The following is a 14,138-nucleotide window of genomic DNA, read 5'->3' on the forward strand; positions in this document are numbered from 1 at the left end:
TTGCCTATGTCTCTGCCTCTGTGTGTGTGTGTGTCTGTCTGTCTCATGAATAAATAAATAGAATCTTAAAAAAAAACACACACACACACTATAAAATATCACTATGCACCAACCAGAATGGTTAAAATAAAAAAATAGTGCCAACACTAAATGCTGATGAGGATGTGGAGAAACTAGATCACTCATTCACTGGTAATAGGAATTTAAAATGGGATGGCCACTGTGAAAAAGTTTAGACATTTCTTAAAAAAAACCACAACAAAAAACCCTGGGATCTGTGGGTGGCGCAGCGGTTTGGTGCCTGCCTTTGGCCCAGGGCACGATCCTGGAGACCCGGGATCGAATCCCACATCAGGCTCCCGGTGCATGGAGCCTGCTTCTCCCTCTGCCTATGTCTCTGCCTCTCTCTCTCTCTCTCTGTGACTATCATAAATAAATAAATAAATAAATAAATAAATAAATAAATAAATCTAAACAAACAAATAAATAAATAAAATAATTACTGTATTATTAAAAAAAAAAAAAAAGAAAGAAAACCCTAACATGCAGCTACCAAACCAAAATGCACCACTGGCCATTTTTTTCAGAGAAGTGACAATTTAAGTTCACACAAAAAAACCTGCACTCAAATGTCCACAGCAGTTCTATTTCTAACAGCCAAAAACAGGAAACTGGATGTCCTTCAAAAGGTTAAAGAAATGGTGGCACATCAATACCACAGAATACTACTCAGCAATACTCAAGAATGAACTACTGAGAGCAGCCCGGGGGGCTCAGTGGTTTAATGCTGCCTTCAGCCCAGGGTGGGATCCTGGAGACCCAGTATCGAGTCCCATGTCAGACTCCCTGCATGGAGCCTGCTTCTCCCTCTGTGTCTCTGCCTCTCTCTCTCTCTCTCTCATACATAAATAAATAAAATCTTAAAAAAAATGAACTACTGAAACATGTAACATGGATGAATCTCCAGGGAATTATGCTGAGGGAGAAAAAAAGTTAATCTCAGAAAGTTATACATAATATGATTCTATTACATAACATTCTTAAAATGACAAAATTACAGAAATAGAAGCCATATTAGTGATTGCCAGGGGACACAGACAGAGAGAAAGAGGGAGGTACAGGGAGATGGCTGCCAGTACAAAGGGGTAGCACATAGGATCCTGGTAGTGGAACTGTTCTGTATCATGACGCTGGTGGGGGTCACTGAATCCACATGCACTGCATAACTGCATTAAATACACACATAATGTACCATATGTACACACGCAGATGTAAAACTGATGAAATGTGGATAAGGTCAGTGAATTGTATCAATATCAATTTCCTAATTATGATATTACAATATAGTTATGCAAGAGGTTACAAATGGGGCAAAATGGGAATAGGGTATACAGAGGTCTCTGTATTATTTCTCTTACAGCTACAGGTGAATCTAAAATTCAAAAAAAACAAAAACAAAAAACAAAAAAAACCACCCCACACCTCACCATAAAACAAGAAAGAATCTAACTATCAGAGGCTTATTCTCCTTGTGGCTTAACTTAACAAGAAATCATGTCTTAATCTGCTAGCACCTGGAATCCTTGGCTTGCTACAGCAGTTACCTGGGCATCTCATGTTCACCACTCACACACACACTTTAACCTAGTTACAGTAAATACAGGCACCGAACAGAATTCTAAACTATACTTACTTTTGTACATTGTGTAGCAGGCAAGAGGTCAACAAACACCTTGAGGTCTGTGAAACAACAAGGTTTATCCCCAAACTTTTTAAAATATTGGAACATTAATTCTTCTGGATCACCTAAGGGAGAGCAAAAAAGATATCACTAAATTAATTCATGAATTAAGCAATTTCTAATTTAAGAGGTCTGATTTGAAAAACCTTTATTTCAATTAAATTAAAATTTTGCTTGAATGAGAATGACACTGACGGTTGGAGGATGGCTTGTCCGTTTAAACAAATACTGTAAAAAGGAGCTGAATCTTACAAACTCAGTTTACTTGTTATTACACTTAGGAAATGTAACACTTTTCATTAAAGTTTAAATACCCTTAAAAAAAAAAAGTTTAAATACCTAAAAAGTTTTCATTAGAGTTTAAGTAAAGACTGAAATTTATACACAAACATTAAACAAACATGCTTCTTTCCACAGTTCCTAAACTATTTACTTTAACAAGTATTAAATGTTAACGAAATGAAAGGGAATGTTTAACAGGCTCACCAAAAGAAGAGAAAATAAATGGCAAGAGTCACAAGCCAATAACCCCCAGCAAGATTACTACTATGGAAAATTTAAACCTGGATATGCAGAGGCTACCAGCACACCTCTTATTTTTCCTCAAATTAAAAACAAAAACTAAAATAATGAAAAAGGAAATGCTCTCAAATTGAACTGGATTTAAGCAGCAGAGATTTTCAACCCAAATCCTGTTTTTCTCCCATCTTGTCACTGTCCTTACAAATTTTCCTTTAACTGTTAATTCCTCTAACTCCACCAGATACTCTTTCATCAATGGTTTTGTAAGTGCTTGAAGCAGATTTTCAAGAAATCTTTCATCTGCTTCATGAAATCTTGAAATTTTGACAAAACTGGCTATTTCACTTTGAAATTGATTCTGACATTAATGTTGGGTCAAAAAAGAATGCCTGATAAAGACTCTGGTGGAACAGGGAGAGATACTAATGTTAAGTTGAGTTGAAGATAGGATTGAGGGCTAATGGTATCAGTAATCCATTCATAAGTAGATATTTTCAGGTTATGAAAATGTTTGTTTCCCAAACATGACTTCATCATCATAGACCTCAGAGAATGAATACTGTGCTTGGATATGGGGGGCCTATCTGTATCTTCTCATGGTTTCCCAAATAATATTAAGGGTTCTTACCTAGTTTATACTCATCATTAAAACCTTGACGTCTTAAACGTCTAATCAGTTCCAGTTTAGCAAGATGTGGTCCTCGGAGATGGCGGGAACTTTTAGATTCTTCTGTTATCCGATCTTCTATAAACTTCACAGCTTCTTCTGCAGAATAATGCACTTCTCCTTCTAAAGAGCTAGGTATAAACACATGAAAAAAGGTATCTTTGTACCTCTATTGTCCATCCTAAAACTTAGAGGTGAAGCTAAACTGATTTCAAGAAAAAAATTTTAAAAATAAAAAGCACTTTGATAATTAGAAATATGGGAGTAAAAGAGAACCAGAAGCATATTCCGACAAGTCACATGACACAGGATTATTCCTAATTTTGGCCTTTGATTACTGCACAGTGACTAATTACCTCTACCTCTTTCTTAAAAAAAGAATGCATATGACCTTATATATATAAAATACTGTCTATATTCTGTTTATACCAGGGTTAAGAACTTACCATATTCTGGGGCACCTAGGTGGCTCAGTTGGTTAAACAACCAACTCCTGATTTTCGCTCAGGTCATGATCTCTGGGTCCAGGGATTGAGCCCCACATCTGGCTCTGTGGTCAGTGGGGAGTCTGCTTCTCTCCCTCTCCCTCTGGTCCTCCCTGTGCTCACAAGTGCAAGCTCTCTCTCTCTCTCTCTCTTTCTCTCAAATAAATACATAAATAAATCTTTTTTTTTAAAGAAAAAAATACTGTCTAAAAGATCTAAGTAAATTTTACTTTATTGCTTGAAGAATGAAGGCTGAGAAAAATTAGATGACTCAGTTAATATTGCAAAGTAAGCATCAGCTCATTACCATCTTAACTCCTGCTTACTTTTTCAGAAGATCCCATCTATGTTTGTGTTTTCATCTGGAATAGCAAAAAAAGAAAACAACAAAAAAAGGAAACCAGCAACAATCCAAGTGTCCATGAGTCCATCAATGGGGAGCAAGTTAAATGAATTATAGTACATCTTTAAGCTGGAATTCTCTTAAGAGGTCACTAAAAAGAATGAAACAAATCTATATGTATCATAAATTGAAAGATGCCCAAGATATATTTAAAGGAAGAAAATAGCAAGTTGCAAACCATTATGTCTAATTGGACTGCATTTTTATGTTAAATAATGAGAATAAATGTTAGTATATGGACAGAAATAAAGCTGGAAGAAAAGATTCTAAATTGCCATTCTCTCTGGGGGCACTTGGCTGACTCATCTGGCAAAGCATGCAACTCGACCTTGGGTTCAGGGTCATGAGTTCAAGCCCCACGTTGGGCATAGAGCTTACTTTAAAAAAAGAAAAAAAAAAAGTATTATCTCTGAGTCAATTATATCTCAATAAAAGTGGAAAAAGGGAGGAAAATGTTATTTCCAGGATGGTAGGATAATTAGGAACACTTTCTACACCACACATTTCTGCACTGGTTTAAGATTTCTTCAATAAACACATAAGATTTTTCATTTTTAAAAAATTATTATTATTATTTTTTAAAGATTTTATTTATTTATTCATGATAGACATAAAGAGAGCGGCAGAGAGAGAAGCAGGCTCCATGCCGGGAGCACGACACAGGACTCAATCCCGGGACTCCAGGATCATGCCCTGGGCCAAAGGCAGGTACTAAATCGATGAACCACCCACGGATACCCTAAAAATTATTTTAGAATTATTTTGTTTTTTAATATATTATATATATTATTTTAAAATTATTTTACAATTTAAAAAAAATGAAAAATCTTTCTTTGAAAGGGCTACACTATTGAGACCGAAAAAGAGAATTCAATTAGGCTTACAATGAAATCCTTTTGCTACACTGTGCTAAAAAGTGCCAGTGTAATTCAGGAAAGGAGTCGACTTACTGTTCACCTTCAGCAGGAGGAGTCCAGGCCTCTTCAATCAGCCGAAAGACAGAATCGAAATAAGTCAGATAGAACTGCCAGTCATCTGAGCTAAAATCAGATTGAATGGTGCACACAGGATTAAACCCAAGTTGTGACAAGCCTGCCCTAGGAACCATGATACTCCACTTATTTTCTAGGTTACATTTTAGTCTTTACTAAGAGAAGCCCACCCCTTCCTCTGCATTTCCTCTGCTGCCCCAAAAGGGCAACTCCAGAGGCATTTTCAAAGTATAAAACTTTTAGGAAACAATTATTCCCTTCAGTGGAATCACCAGGTCCAGAAAACTAATATTCTTAACAGAAAACTCCACATTAGCACTTCCCCAAAATAGGGTGGAGAGAGGCGGTGTCTCCTTTAGACCAGCACTGTATTTAACAAATTAATGATTTTTGGCATTCATTCTGAAGACCTAAGACTTAGCACCGTGGTGGCCTTAAGTCCCATTATAACTCTTTACTGAAAGATGAAGGGCCATTAAAAACTTTCTAAAATACCTAGGACACACTACTAAGAAATTTTATGTCCAGGCAATATAAAAGACAATAGACCAAGAAAAAAAATTTCAGTAGTGACATCTGAGAGCCCCACTTCAGTCTCATACTCCAAAGAGAAGCATCTACTTACTTTTTCAATAAGAGGCGCCTGGAAAGGGCATTGCACTCTGGCCACCTGCTCAACTTCTTGTACATAGCCATGCATTTATTTTCCCGACTCTGAATCTCACTTGTCAACTTCTCTACAATTAAAAGTTATAAAAATTGGTAAGCTGGTCATTTCTTCTCAGAAACCAGAATAAAGTCCAAACACAAGAAGGAAAATGTCACACTTTTTTATTGCCTCTCTTAGAAAATGCGACCACTACTAAATACAAACTATTATTTTAATAAAGATTATTTTGCTGAAAAGAAAAAAGTACATTTCTGCTATTAAACTTTTATAATCGGGATCCCTGGGTGGCGCAGTGGTTTAGCGCCTGCCTTTGGCCCAGGGCGCGATCCTGGAGACCTGGGATCGAATCCCACGTCGGGCTCCTGGTGCATGGAGCCTGCTTCTCCCTCTGCCTGTGTCTCTGCCTCTCTCTCTCTCTCTCTCTCTGTGTGCGTGACTATCATAAATAAATAAAAATTAAAAAAAATAAAATAAAAAAATAAACTTTTATAATCATTTTTTCTATAAACTACAATGATCCAGAATGTATTGAGTCAAGGATCTAGTACATGGGATACACTTATAAAACCCCAAAAGCACCTAGGGACTAGTACTGGTCCATAGACAGACTTCCCATCTATACATACAGCTCCAAAACATGGAAAAAGCTTGGACTGGAACGGGACAAGCAAGGTGTAATGTGAGGAGGAATACAAAAATGAACAGAGATGAATCAAACACCTTCACAAGAGCTGGGAACAGAAAAACTAAGACTATTATTTCTGACCAAATTAGATTTGCCCCAACCTTTTAGAAGAGCTTAGCTGATTAAGGATACCAACAATTACATTATGAATTTCCTACAAATAATCTTCATTTTAACTATCCTAGAACTATAATCCAGCTGGGTAAAAACAGAAAGGCTGGGGATCCCTGGGTGGCTCAGTGGTTTAGCACCTGCTTTAGGCGCAGGGCGTGCTGCTGGAGTTCCGGGATCAAGTCCCACATCGGGCTCCCTTCATGGAGCTTGCTTCTCCCTCTGCCTATGTCTCTGCCTCTCTCTCTCGGTCTCTCATGAATAAATAAAATCTTCAAAAAAAACCCCAAAACTGGGATCCCTGGGTGGCGCAGCGGTTTGGCGCCTGCCTTTGGCCCTGGGACGCGATCCTGGAGACCCCGGATCGAATCCCACGTCGGGCTCCCAGTGCATGGAGCCTGCTTCTCCCTCTGCCTGTGTCTCTGCCTCTGTGTGTGTGTGTGTGAGACTATCATAAATAAATAAAACTTAAAAAAAAAACAAAACCCAAAACTTAAAAAAAAAAAAAAGGCTAACATACTATATACAAGGAGGCTGAAGTTAAAGAATAAGTAACATTAAAATAATAATCATCTCTCTCAAATAAATAAATATTATCTCTTTTTTAAAAAGGAGGGGATGCCTGGTAGCTCAGGTCATAATCTCGGAGTCCTGAAATCAGCCAGAGTCCAGCTTCTGGCTCAGTAGGGAGTCTGCTTCTCCCTCTCCTTCTGCCCCTCCCCTCCCCTCCACTCATTTTCACTTTCTCTCTCAAATAAATAAATCTTTAAAAAAAACAACAAAAACTCCTATGTCTTATATAAAGTTGTTAACAGTTAGTTTTATGACCACAATCAAATAAAGGATATACACACCTATATGAAATAAAGTTTTTTAATGACTGTTCCTATTGAGAGATCTAAAGCTACTCATCTACAATAGATTCCCCCAAAGACTATAACGGCACAATTAAAAACCAGGTTTGTCAAAACAACACTGCATTTGCAGAACTTTTTCCTATTGAAATCATCAAAAATGGGTAAATGTTTAGGAACCTAAATCTTTGTCATAAACGTCTTAAAAGGGGAATGGTTAGATCTATGAAGTTCCTACGAATAAGTTTTCCAATAAAAAGGGAAGAAGTCTTTTCACTACGATGGAAAAGACCTAACTCTTTAACCTATAAAGTGCTTTTGCAAATCATTAAGATGATTAACACAGTTTTAGGATGGGAAAAGGATAAGGAAAAGCAGCTTAAAGAAAATATCAATGGCTTTTAAACAAAAAAATTATCCTCCCTCCAAATTAAATAAAAATTGTAAGATATGTTCAATCTCTCAGATTGAAAAACATTAAAAAGTTTAAAAAAGGGGTGCCTGGCTGGCTCAGTCAGTAGAGCATGTGACTCCTGATCTCAGGGTTGTGAGTTAGAGCCCCACGTTGGGTGTAGAGCTTACTTGAAAGTAATTTTTTTTTTAAGATTTTATTTATTTATTCATGAGAGACAGAGAGAGAGAGAGATGAAGAGACACAGGCAGAGGGAAAAGCAGGCTCCATGCAGGGAGCCCGACGTGGGACTCGATCCCAGGTCTCTAGGATCATGCCCTGGGCCGAAGGCGGTGCTAAAATGCTGAGCCAAAAGAAATTTTGGGGCTGCCCAAAAGTAATTAAAAAAAAAAAAAAAAAAAAAGTTTAATGTGCCTGGGTGGCTCAGTAAGTTAAGCATCTGACCTCTGGTTTTGCCTTAGGTCTGGGTCTCAGGATCATGAGCTCAAGCCCCACATTGGCTCCATGCTCAACCTGGAGTATGCCTGTCCCTCTCCCTCTGCTCCTCCCCTAGCTCGTACTTGTTGCGTGCATGCTGTCTTTCTCACTCTCTCATAAATAAATTAAATCTTTACCAAAAGTTTGAAATAACAGTTTAGTGATACAAGTTAAGTATACAAAGAAGCAGGCCCTCTCACACACTGATAGCAAATACAGCAGGTGGGAATACACATTGCAGCCTCTTAGAAGGCAATCTGGTTTGTAACAAAGGTGTTCTCTGCAAATAACTTCAATATCCGTCAAGAGCTGGTTAAGTAAATTGTCTGCATTTATACTATGAAATATTGGACAGTCATTAAAGTGTAAGGTAATGAGGATATATCTAAGACACTGTTAAGTTAAAAAAAAATGTATAGGTATAAGAGGATACAGAGCAAAAGTCACAAACTCAAATGACTTCATAGGACAAGCAGGGAAACAAAAAAATTTTTGTACCCAGGGTACACATCCTGACTACAGACAAATAACATTTAAAAATCTTCAAGAGGGGCTGCCCCAGTGGCGCAGCAGTTTGGCACCGCCTGCAGCCCAGGGTGTGATCCTGGAGACCCTGGATCGAGTCCCATATCAGGCTCTCTGTGTGATGCCTGCTTCTCCCTCTGCCTGTGTCTCTGCCTCTCTCTCTGTCTCTATGAATAAATAAATAAAATCTTAAAATTAAATAAATAAATAAATAAATAAATAAAAATCTTCAAGAAAAGTAATTGTAATTAATTTTTTAATGTTTTCTAATAGAAACATGCCGAATAAATAAGATTACTCTATGCACTAGGTGCAGTATGTTCTCATTCATGGTTTGAAAAAACTGGGAAGAAAGGCGAGGGGAAGGATACACAGAACAAATTACTGATGAAGAACCTAGAGAACAAAAGCTTGGAGATCTGGGGTATAATCTTTCCTTCACACCTCCTGAATTTTCTAAATTCATGAATTATTTTCAATTTTAAAATACTTTTAAAAAGTGAATGTACACGGAAAGATGTAAAATTAATGCATGGAAATCAGTTGCATTTCTTTTCTTTTCTTTTCTTTTTGTTTTTTTTTTTTTTAAGATTTTCTGTATTTATTCATGAGAGACAGAGAGAGAGGCAGAGACATAGGCAGAGGGAGAAGCAGGCTCCCTACAGGGAGCCCAATGTGGGACGCGATCCCAGGATCCTGGGATCATGGCGTGAGCCAAAGACAGACACTCAACCGCTGAGTCACCCACGTGTCCCATCAGTTGCATTTCTATATACTAAACAATGAGACAGAAGAAAGAGAAACTTACAATTGTACCAAAAACCAAAAGATACCTAGGAATTCTAGAGGAGAATACAGGCAGCAACCTCTATAACCTCGGCAGCAGCAGAGACATGCCTCCAAAGGCAAGGGAAACAAAGGCAAAAATGTACTACTGGGACTTCCTCAAGATAAAAAAAACTCTTGTACAGCAAAGGAAACAGTTACCAAAACCAATGGGAGAAGATACTTGTAAATGCCTTATCAGATAAAAGACTAGTCTCTAAAATCTACAAAGAACTTATCAAACTCACACCTGAATAACAAATAATCCAATCAAAACAGGCAGAAGAAATGAACAAACATTTCTCCAAAGAACACATACAAATGGCCAACAGATACATGAAAAAAGGCTTAATATCATTTGGCATCAAGGAAATACAAATCAAAACCACAATGAGATACCACCTCACACTGGTCAGCATGGCTAAAATTAACAAGTCAGGAAATGACAGATATTGCCAAGGATGCAGAGAAAGGGGAACCCTCTTACACTGTTGGTGAGAATTCAAGCTGGTGCAGCCACTCTGGAAGACAGTACAGAGGTTCCTCAGAAAGTTGAAAACAGAGCTACCCTATGACCCAACAATTGCACTACTAGGTGTTTACCCCAAAGATACAAATGTAGTGATCCAAAGGGGCACCTGCACCCCAATGTTTATAGCAACAATGTCTACAATAGCCAAACTGTGGAAAGAGCCTAGATGTCCATCAACACAGATGAGTGAATAAAGATGATGTGGGTGTGTATATATACAATGTAATACTATTCAGCCAACAACAACAAAGAAATCTTGCAATTTGCAACAACATGGATGGAACTAGAGAGTATTATGCTAAGCAAAATAAGTCAATCAGAGAAACCCATTTATCATATGATCTCACTCATGTGGAATTTAAGAAACAGAGGATCATACAGGAAGAAAGGAAAAAATAAAACAAGACAATCAGAGAGGGAGACAAATCAAAACATTCTTCATCATAGGAAACAGAGTGGCTAGAGCGGTAGAAGGTCGGGGGAGGATGGGGTAAGTGGGTGATGGGCATTGAGGAGGGCAAGTGATGTAATGAAAATGGAGTGTTATAGAAGACTGATGGATCACTGACCTCTACCTCTAAAACTAATAATACACTATATGTTAATTAACATAATTTTAACATAATTAACATAAATTTAAATCAAATTTAAATTTTTTAAAAAAGAAAAAGTCAAAGTACAACATACAGGAAAATCTGGAAGAACATAAAATTATCACAAGTGGATTTTTTTTGTCTTTATATCTTTATGTTTCTGTATAAGAAATTTTCCACAATAAATATTTTCCATGTTTAAATAAGAAAAAAAAAACTTTAAGAAAACTTTAAAAATTACCGCCTAATTTTCCTCTGATAACATCCAAGGCTTCCTGGTACTTTCCCAAACGTTCCAGGATCATATAATAAAGTTCAACCTTACAGAAAAAACAAATAAATGGAATAATTGAAACTTGTCAATAATAATAGTCATTTGCATGTTTTTAAAAAAGTTATCTAGGGGCATCTGGGTGGCTCAGTCAGTTAAGTGTCCAACTCTTGCTATCAGCTCAGATCTTTTTTTTCTTTTTAAGATCTTAGGTATTTATTCATGAGAGACACAGAAAGAGGCAGAGATATAGGAAGAGGGAGAAGCAGGCTCCCTGCAGACAGCCTGATGTACAACTAGATCCCTGAACCCCCAGATCACGTCCTGAGCCAAAGGCAGATGCTCAACCACTAAGCCACCCAGGTGCCCCAGCTCACAACTTGATATTAGGGTCATGAATTCAAGCCCTGAGTTGGACTCCATGCTGAGTGGAGACTACCTTAAAATTTTTAATTTATTTTAACTTAATTTAAAAAGTATCTAATGGAAATGAGATGCAATCAGCAGTAAGAATGTTCATTATACCTCAGCTGAGTTGTTCCAAAGCTTTGTATCTATACAAAAGGCAAGAGAGTGAGGACCCAGCTCTCTAACTGGAATAAGACAGAAGTTTATAATACTGTAGCATAATATTGTAGCAATATCAAACTCATGTGATACAAAAGTAGGGCTTTTATAGGACTTCCATTACTCACTTCAGCTTCAGCTTCTATCTTGTCCTCCTTCACCATTTTTTCTACCATTCTTTCAGCAAGGGGAAGAAACATCGTTTTTGAGAGGTTTTCATCCTGTGCCGATATAGACTATAGGAGAAAAAATAAACGTTTCACTCTAATTTCTCTTCTGTTCGCACTATTTATATTATTACCAGGCAGACTATTAATGTGATCCCAGCACAGAATTCCAGTCTACTTCCTATGTCAAATATCAGACCTAATTTGAACTTGCCAAGAAGATACGTTACAGAGTGGTCTGCTTTAGAAGAGATTTGTTAAAGATTCATTAGCCCATATTATTTTTGACAAACTGGATTTCAATAATATGACCTAACTTTTAAATAGGTTATTCAGACATTTTTCTAGAAAGTTAAGAGGGGGGTATGCCTATACTGCTTATTATATGTAAAGGGTATCATCAGGTGTTTGAAGAGAAAAGTCTTTCAGATGTCTTTTTTGAGATGTTCACATATTAGAGGTAAAACATCAATAACTTCTATTAATATAGTTTAGTATTAGCGAATTTCAATAACTAAGATTATCTTAGATTGATAATTAAAATCAGTGCATATTAATAATTTTAACATTGCCTAAGATTCTGCTCAGAGCTCAGTAGCTCAAGCTACTATGCTTGTTTCACAGATAAACTAAGAGATTCCCCAACAACCCACTAAGATGTGCTGAAACCAGTATATGAATGCAGATCTGTCTGAACCCTAAGCTTCTCTGTCCTTAACTGCTACATTTTAACTCTTTCTTCCCCATCTTCTCTTACACACTATCTCCTTTTGGTCCTTATAGTAGCTCTGAGAAATAAGTATCTCAATTCTGCAAAAGAGCAAACTGAGGTTCAAAAACCAGAATTGATAAAACAAGGCCATCCAGTTCAGTACTGTGTTCACTAATAAATAATACTGTCTTAAAGACAAACTTCAAGTCAAAATATCAAATATTTTGAGGCTCATACTTGATCAAATAACTCAGTAGTGGATTTAAGATTCAAGGGAAATACATTCTGTGCTACACAGATAAACCAAAATACCAAGTCATAAGGAATAAATACCAAAACTCCCCAACTCAAAAAGTCAACTGGCAATATGTATACTCCCTTTGATACATGCTGCAAAATATTACACAATGTGTTCAAAAGACAAGGGCAATAACTATATACAAAAATAAGAACAAATTTCAAACCCATTCTGAATGCCATACTCACTTGCATAATTAAGCTCATCACAGACCAAAAGTAGTAAGGGTTTTTGGGGACAATCTTATATAGAGCCATGCCAGCCTGAAAGATAGAGAGCCATAAATACTTAATTTAGAAAACATCATACAGAGGGCAATTAATAATCTAGATATGTGGCAAGAAGTTTTCTAGGAGAACAGCAACACGTCTACACATCCCAGTTACTATAAGTGCCTAATAACTTGATGGATATTCTCTAGCAGATAGCAATATAGGTAATCACAAAGGTGAATTTTACATCAGGAATATTTCACCTTTTGAATCAGACTTCTTCAAATTAAAGCACAGTATTTTTGAAAAATATAGCAACCCAATATGGTTCTGACGGACTATCAACAAACAAAAAATGTGGCTCATGAATGTATACCAATAAATTTTACTAAAAGACACTGCATTAACCAGTTATAGTAAAACAAAAAAAATTCAGATAGTATATTTAAACGTAAAATTAGAAAAGTTTACTCTGACATTACTCAAAAAATAATTAATTCTTATTTTAGGAAAATAATCAGGTTCTTTCAAGATATCATTAACTAGAACTGAACCCTTTCTTTCTGAAATGTATAATATGAAATACTTAAAAGCAGAGACATGGCAAGAAGAAAAAGTAGATCTATTCATGCATAACTGAGAACCTGTAATTAGCCAACTAGTAATTGAACAAATTATTTGTAAGAAAATTATTTTGTAAGAACTCAACTAATTGTCACAGTTACTATTTTAGTTTTTATTTTATGTTTATTAATCTTTTGCCTATTTTTAACCCACTTGAAAAATTACACAGAGCCTCTATTAAGTGGAATAGACCTTTCTATTCCTGCTGATGATACAAAGATTGAGTCCTAGTTCCAAATGCACTTAAAAGCTAGGGAAAGAGATAAGACAAATATTCAAACAACTAAATTATACTTGGCAAAAAAATAAATGTCCTATACAAAAACACGATGCTTTTTTGTTTCCAAAAAAAGTGAAGATTAAGTTTATTCATTCCTTTTTCTTTAAGGGAAAGTAGAGATAGGGAACTTTATCAATAAATAAAGCCTTCTTCAAAGTAACAGTCTTTCCAGGTGAACCTTGAAGGTGAAAGAGATTGTCTACAGGCAAAGATGGGGCTAAGGAATACATATACACAAATACAAACATCTGAAATGAGTGGCTAAGTGAGTGAATCAATTCTAGGTAGAAGCAAAATAAACTGAACAAAAATATTAAAGAAAAAGAGACATGCTGACAAGAACAAATAAGACAGGGATCCCTGGGTGGCTCAATGGTTTAGCGTCTGCCTTCAGCCCAGGCTGTGATCCTGGAGTCCTGGGATCGAGTCCCACATCAGGCTCCCTGCATGGAGCCTGCTTCTCCCTCTGCCTGTGTCTCTGCCTCCCTCTCTCTCTCTCTCTCCGTGTGTCTC

General features: G+C 36.7%; 1 protein-coding gene across 1 annotated transcript in view; it reads right to left on the minus strand.

Moving 5' to 3' along the window:
• The window catches only part of NAA25 (N-alpha-acetyltransferase 25, NatB auxiliary subunit), a 78,582-nt gene that overhangs the window by 39,155 nt on the left and 25,289 nt on the right, over positions 1–14,138 (minus strand). Inside the window, exons 5-11 of the mRNA XM_025474003.3 lie at positions 12,698–12,772; positions 11,461–11,568; positions 10,736–10,814; positions 5,436–5,547; positions 4,769–4,858; positions 2,892–3,061; positions 1,694–1,806 (exon numbers count right to left, since the gene is read on the minus strand). Coding sequence (XP_025329788.1) covers positions 1,694–1,806; positions 2,892–3,061; positions 4,769–4,858; positions 5,436–5,547; positions 10,736–10,814; positions 11,461–11,568; positions 12,698–12,772 — 747 coding nt within the window. The remainder of the gene's footprint in view (positions 1–1,693; positions 1,807–2,891; positions 3,062–4,768; positions 4,859–5,435; positions 5,548–10,735; positions 10,815–11,460; positions 11,569–12,697; positions 12,773–14,138) is intronic.

Source organism: Canis lupus, chromosome 26 (assembly GCF_003254725.2).
Source record: "Canis lupus dingo isolate Sandy chromosome 26, ASM325472v2, whole genome shotgun sequence".
NCBI lineage: Eukaryota > Metazoa > Chordata > Mammalia > Carnivora > Canidae > Canis > Canis lupus.